Raw genomic sequence first — 7,555 nt, 5'->3', positions numbered from 1 at the left:
ATGTACTCTTTCTCAGTCTCCTTTGCTAGCTCTTCTTCTTCTGCAAGTTTCTGAAGTGCATCTTTACCTCTTCATTTCACTTCTGTTTTTATGCCCTACATTCTCTCTGGGTGACATGGTTTTCTTCCATGTCTCCACATGTCCTGTGTGATAATGATTCCCTAGTTGATATCTAGCACAGCTCTCCCTCCTAGCTCTTGTTCAGCACTGTCCTGTTGAAGTATAATGCAAGCCACATGTATCATTTTCAGTATTCTAGTAGCCACATTTAAAAAACAAAAATAGATGAATTTTAATAACCTATTTTATTTAACATGGAATATATAAAATATTAAACATTTCAATATAATGTAGTCAATATAAAATTATTAGAGATATTTTTTGTACAAAGTATTCAAAATCTGGTATTTTTTTACACTTAGAGTACATCTTAAGTATTAGACCACTTTGTATTGAGATTCTGTAAAATTTAGAGTTGAAAATTAGATTCACATACCCAGTTGTTCCATATCTACTTACAGGTTTTCCAATAACTGAATCAAATATCAAAAATTATTTTTCTTTAATACTCACATCCACCTTGACAAGATGTATACATCTTTTTTAGAAGAGACTATTTAACTTCGATACGAAGGCATATCAGTTTCAAAACTACAATGGACCAAGTAAATCCATTTACTCCTATGTCAACCTAGTATTATTAACATGAGTTTTATTTATTTATTTTTAAGATTTTATTTATTTGACAGAGAGAGACACAGTGAGAGAGGGAACACAAGCAGGGGGCGCAGGAGAGGGAGAAGCAGGCTTCCCGCCGAGCAGGGTGCCCGATGCGGGGCTCGATCCCAGGACCCTGGGATCATGACCTGAGCCGAAGGCAGACGTTTAACGATTGAGCCACCCAGGCACCCCTATTAACATGAGTTTTATAGGGATATTACATAAGTTGAAGAAGCTACTCCAAAATTATCATATCAGCAAGACATTTTAAAGTATTTTTGGAGTCTTTTTGCAGACAATTTAAAAAATGTTGTCAATTGCAATTAAAATCTGCTTATTGATTCATGTTAGGAAAATGTATAAAATCATTATTTATTTGTATTTTAGAGATTTTACTTTCAATATGAGTTCTCTTATTTTTCCAACCACTTTGCAAATAAACTCTTGCCTTCCTTGAAGCTTCAAATTCAGCTCATTCATTTATGGTGTGATACTGCTCAGACAACATACATCATTGTGTCAGGTTTTTGTCATTGATTACTGGTTAATGAGCAATTATTCCTTTTGTTGCAAGAACATATTAAATTAGAGTTAATAGTTCAGTGAATCTTTATAAAACTCTTCCATAACGTAACCAATAAGCATTGATGCAAAACACAAGATCATTCCATTTTTCTTGGTTTTTTTTCCCAGAGTTTCGTAAACTGTTGATGAGTCAGAGCATTTGCATGTATGTACTAACTCTGTACTAACAGTTGTATCCATGACGCTGGCCGTGGAGTCTGTTTCAAAAAACCAAACACAGATATTTTCAATATGTATAATATGTTGGTATGAAGCAATAAGACAAATATCAGTCTGTAGTTTTAAAATGTTAAGTCTGAATTTTCCACCTAACATAGCTGAAGCACTGACCATTGTGACAGAAACTAATTTTTTTATATCTAACTAAAATTATTCCTTAGCTGATAAAAGAGATTTAAAAATATTTATGTCATGAGTTGTAATTTTTAGATAGTGAATTGCCAACATTTCTTCATAGACTCGGTAGTTCTTCGAGAAAAAAAAAATAACCAAAGTACTAATTGGGCAATGTCCCTTATTTGCAGAGTGCCCTATCTTAAAAAGCATGTTTTGAACACCATTCCTTTGCTCATAAATGCTCAGAAAATCTTCAAGCTTTCATGGTTAAGTCCAAATTCCCCAGCATTCACTTCTATGATCTTGTCCCCCCGATCTTCCCAATATCACCTTTTTTACTCTTTCCTCTTAAACTTTCATCCAGTCATGCTGAAATTGTTGTGGTTCTCCCAAAAAGCCATTCTCTTTTGCTTCTCTCTCTGTCTCTTTTTTTTTTTGAAGATTTATTTATTTATTGAGAGAAAGAGAGAGAGTAATGTGGGCGCAGTGAGGGGCAGAGGGAGAAGGAGAGAGAAATTCAAGTAGACTCCTTGCTGAGCGCAGAGCCCAAGATCCGAGGAACCATGAGATCATGACCTGAGCTGAAACCCAGAGTCACTTACCTGACTGCACCACCCAGGCAACCCTCTCTCTTGCTTCTCTATGCCATTTCACTTTTATTCCAGAAAGAAGCCCCTCTCTGCTCCCCTGCTACCACCTGTCTTCCTTCTGCTCATCTTTCAAAACTCAGCAGAGGAGGTGCCTGGATGGCTCAGTTGGTTGAGCATCTGCCTTCAGCTCAGGTCATGATCCCAGGGTCCTGAAATCGAGCTCCATGTAGGGCTCCCCGTTCAGCAGGGAGTCTGCTTCTTTCTCTCTCTCTTTCTCTGTCTCAAATAAATAAATAAAATCATAAAAAAAAAAAAACAGCAGAGAAATCATCTTCTCTGGAAAACCTCTCCTGACAGCCCTCTTACTGTCCAGTCTGGAATTAGTATCCCTTCCTAGTCCTCCATCTCCCCCCCAGCCTCCTCCAAACACACTGCCATAGTACTTATTCCACTATACTCTAGTTACCAGATGGTAAGCTCTTTTGAGAGCAAAGGTGGTGCTTTTACCTATTTCCGTAACACCCAGAATAGCCTCTGACAGATACTGGGTGCTCAGAAATAGTTTTGGCATATCCATTAACTATCACGTCACGTTGATATTATATGTTTTAAGGGATACCTGATTAAGCTTGTATAATAAACAACTATCCTGAGTGTAAGGGGTTCTACTCTACACTTTAGGAGTAATGCATTACTTTTAAATAGAATAATTAAATAGAGAGTTGGATGCCTTACTTTAAGACGCTTACTGACATTTTTGTCTTACTCCTCTCAAAAGGTTCTAACCATTTAATTTGTTTAGTATGACCTAAGTTTTGTCATTGTATTTGATTAATACTGGATTTTGCTTTTGTTACTAATCAGCCATCTTTCCCTTTTTCTCTCTCGGTCCAGCTCCAACAGAAGCCACGATGCACCCACATCTAGGTAAGTGCTTAAGACCCTGATGTCACTAATCTTAGTACTAGATGTGCTTGTTTCACTCCTCTGGCTAGGTGGGCAGATGATATAAAGGTGAGGAAACTTCCTGCCCTCTCTGATTTTCACTAATCATTCACTGGAATCGGTCTTAGGTTCAGATTATGCTTGAACACAGGACCTCGCCAAGGAGGTGATCATGGTGCCCAGCTGGGGCTAATGGAGGGATTTTTGAACCTGTTAGTACATTCAGCTTTGGGATCCTGTTGAATGTGACCTTTCCATCCTATATTCTAATGCTAAATTCTCCCCAGAGCTCCTACCCATCACAAATAGTAGATCATAAGGATAGTGGGTAGGGAGCTAGGAGTATGGAGGAATGGAGGTCATTTTGGATTTGAGATACCTGTTCAGACCAGTGCTGGGTTGTAAAAAGAGAAGGAATTTGGCCATTTCTTTAAAAATTAAAATGAGGCTGTTTAAATAGCTATAAGCTTTGTTTCATGGCACCATGTAAAGTTACCATTTCTCATTTTGCTCGTGTTCTTTCCATAATGCCATGCGAGGCAAGGTTGTGTAGTGGTTAAGGGGACAGCTTCTGGAGCCCTTACCTGGGCTCATCTCACCGTCTCACTTGCTAGCCATGTACATTGAGTAAGTTATTTAGCCTCTCTGGGCCTCAGTTTCCTCATCTGTAAAATGGACGTCATAATAGTACCTACCTCCTAGGGTTGTTCTGAGGATGAAATGAATTCCTTTTCGTAAAGTGCACAGTCAATGACATAACAGTGTTTGGAAAGAAGTAAATACATGAACAATAACCGTGGAGGCTTACCCGTGCCTTTGCCAAACATTCGCTAGAAAACAAGTGATCTTTAAGAGTTCAGTTTCCCATTTGTGTTAGTGAAGATTTATTTTAAAAGCCATTTCCTACACTATACTATGTCATAAGAATGAAAAATAAATCATCCTGGCTGGCTCCAGCCTTTTCAGATGTCTGTCGCGGTGGGACTTGGAGATGGGTCAGTTATTTGTCTCTTGGGCTCTTCCTTTCAACCTACAAACCCAATTAATTTATTTTTCTCTTTGGAAAATCCGCCTCGAGAAGCTCGACTTTTATGTAATGCTACAGCTTGGGGCTCTTCTTTGGCAGACGAACGCCAGCACTTAGAAGCATGCCTTCTGGCAGCCGAGGCAGGCTGGTAACCCGCAGTGGCCCAGCCGCGTCTCGGCCAGGTTAGGTGTCTGGGAGAGCTGTACCCTGGACGCATCTCAGGCCCCACATCTGATGGCTCAGAGGAATCATTAAATCACTCCCACGCACAGAACACATCACAGCGTTCTCTCCAGCGGAAATCCATATTCTCCCCATTATCGTGCCTAAGGCTTCCGAGTTTGAACAGCCATCGCTCTTAATACATGCTGATTCACTGGTTGCCTGGACTTCGTTATGTGCTCACCTGCTGGTGTACCCAGAATCAAGAGAGCACGGGTGGCTGAGGGTGGTAGTGTCACCAAAGAGAATCTGGAAGGATGCTTCCTGAGAGTTGGAGGTGATTTTAATTACCCAGTGAGTTAACGTATTATTTTCAAGTGAGCCAAAAAATATATATATATAATAAAATATATAAAATATATTTTATAAAATATAAATAAAAATATAAAATATATAATAAAAATTTTTGGTTATTTTTTGGCTAATCACTTTCCTATGATTTTAATTTTTTCCAGAAAGCATATGTAAACTCATTCAAACAAAATTGTACAGGCTCAGAGAATTTATACTAGCCAAAACAAACTTCGCAAGCAAACCACGGGTATCAGATGAGAGAGGGTTTTTAAGCACTAAATTCATTTTTTACAACTTGAGTAGAAATAGTGATCATTTCTCATACAACTTTAAAAATGAGCCGTGAAATTTTTTTACTTGCCTGCCTTCTTTTCAGTGGAAATATCACATATTCTATAGTTTATGAAGACAGTCTTTGCTCTTGGAATGGCCAAAGTTGTTCTAAAGCTTGAGAATAGGTATTTAATACAATCTCAAGTGTAATGATGGTATACTTTAAACTGTGGATGGCTTCCTGGTATTCGTCCTGACTTTTAACATGACTTTACTTGGGACTTTCATGGACTCATGTAGATCATTTCTCCAGTGCAGCTCTGAGGGGAAAAAGTTGCTAACAATTTGCAACACATTAAATTTTTAAAAAATGAGTGAATATAGGGAATGAGAGAAAACGAACCAGGGCAAGAGGGATAGTAGGAAAGAGAAGAGGAAATGGGTTAAACACCAGCCATATTAGCCTATGGTAAATAGCCAGAATGTTCCATCTCCTTCTATGCTGTAAAGTGAGTTAACACTGAATCTTTTCTGGGCATATGGAGCTATGAGAAGCAAATCTTGCATGACCCCTCTTTGTAGGTTAGTACTGACCTTGGCCTTCCTACCTCTTCTGGCTGGTGAGGATTTGGTAGGGTTTCTCTTTGGGGACTCTGGTTTTCCGACTTCTGTGTGTCTAAATAGCAGAACCTTTACCCTTTCCCTTCATAGTTTAGGGGCAAAACAAATACAATATAATCAACCGCTCATTTTAAATTCAGCTTTAATTTAAAATATTGTTATTCCTCATAAAGGCAGCACATTGACACTTCTGTGTAGCTAAATCTATTGTGTAGTGTAATTTTTTTTCTAAGTATTTTATTTTTCTTTTAGCTGAAGTACATAGCGACAGCATTATCCTACGAGATGACTTTGACTCCTACCATCAACTAGAGTTGAATCCAAATATATGGTAAGTTACAGGAATATGCCTCACTTCGGTTTGTTTGTTTAATGCAAAAAAAAAAAAAATGATGCTGACCACTCCCTTGGAGCAGCTACATAACATTAAATTGCTTGCTAGCACTAAGGGAGCAGTGAGAGTTGTAAGTTGTTCAACTAGGAAACTGGGCTTAATATAGACTGCATGATGTCCAGTTCATGACTTCTTTAAGAGCTTAATCTAGGGGCCATCTCAAAGCCATGTGTATGGTTAGATATTTTGTTCAGTTGTACAAGTTCTTTCTGTAGAAAAAACTATGCTTTAATGCGTCTAATAATCGCATTTATGCTGAGCAAAAGAAGGGAAATGGTTATCTGAAATGACAGGTGATTTCAGTCATACTTCAACTAATTTCTAAGTTATTGGGTCACCTCATTATTTATACTCCAGTTTCTCCTTTGAAAGTAGCTTAGGTGCAACTCCATGGGATATTTGAGGGCAAAGAAACAATTAACCAAGCTCATTCATTAAAAACTCGTTGAATACATAAATGGATGCATGGATTTGTTGGCAGTTTGTTGTATTTTTGCTGACTGGAGAAATAGGTCTATCAGCCTAGAGCTATAATCAATCTGTGTAATTTCAGGGAATGTCTGAATGTGGATTTTCTATGATACTAAATGTTTTTGTATGCACAATCAAGAGTTCAAGATAAATTTGAAGCTCTAATTTAAACTTTCAAGTTGCAACCAAAATCCAAACAATGCTCAAGGCTAGAAAGAAAGTGAAAAATACTGATTCAGATGATACACGCTCTGCTATGTCTGTTGCAGCATTATTTACAAGAGACAAGATATGGAAGTAACCTAAATGTCTATTGATAGGTGAATGGATAAGGAGGGCGGGGATGTGTGTGTGTGTGTGTGTGTGTGTGTGTGTGTGTGTGAGATAGAATATTACACAGCCATAAAAAAGGATGAGATCTGGCCATTTGCAACAACCTGGATGGACCTAGAAGGTATTATACTAAGGGAAATAAGTCAGATTGAGAAAGATAAATACTATGTGATTTCACACTTACGTGGAATCTAAAAAATGAAACAAATGAATAAACAAATCATAAATAAAAATCAGAATCAGACCTATAAATACAGAGAACAAACTGATGGATGCCAGATGGTGGGGGGGGATGGGCAAAATGAGTGCAGGGGAGTGGGAGATACAGGCTTCCAGCTATAGAATGGGAATAAACGGTACAGCATAGGAAATATAGTCAACGATATTGTAATAGCATTGTATGGTGACAGATGGTAGCTACGCTTGTGATGAGCAGAACAGTACATATACAGAAGTTGAAGCACTGTGTTGTACACCTGAAATTAATGTAACGTTATGTGTCCGCTATACTCAAATTTAAAAATTAAAAAAAGACTGGAATTCCATCCTCAGATGTCAGCATATGATATTCATGTCTGTTTTTCTTTATTTTCACTGTTCAACAAATATTAAGCAATAATCACTTTATTTATACAGTAAATTAAAAAGAGATAGAGTTCCTTCTCTCAAGTAGCTTATATTTAGTAGAGGATATACTGAGAACATATTTTTAAAAACCTTATAATCCAGGATAGAAATTCTTGA

General features: G+C 37.7%; 1 protein-coding gene across 1 annotated transcript in view; it reads left to right on the top strand.

Moving 5' to 3' along the window:
- Window positions 1-7,555, top strand: part of RELN (reelin) — a 288,596-nt gene that overhangs the window by 21,182 nt on the left and 259,859 nt on the right. Inside the window, 2 exon segments of the mRNA XM_081799707.1 lie at window positions 3,126-3,158; window positions 5,866-5,944. Coding sequence (XP_081655833.1) covers window positions 3,126-3,158; window positions 5,866-5,944 — 112 coding nt within the window.

Source organism: Leptonychotes weddellii, chromosome 12 (genome assembly GCF_054177405.1).
Source record: "Leptonychotes weddellii isolate Sample4059 chromosome 12, ASM5417740v2, whole genome shotgun sequence".
Lineage (NCBI taxonomy): Eukaryota > Metazoa > Chordata > Mammalia > Carnivora > Phocidae > Leptonychotes > Leptonychotes weddellii.
The sequence above is the reverse complement of the archived record's forward strand: the minus strand, read 5'-3'. Positions and strand labels throughout refer to the sequence as shown.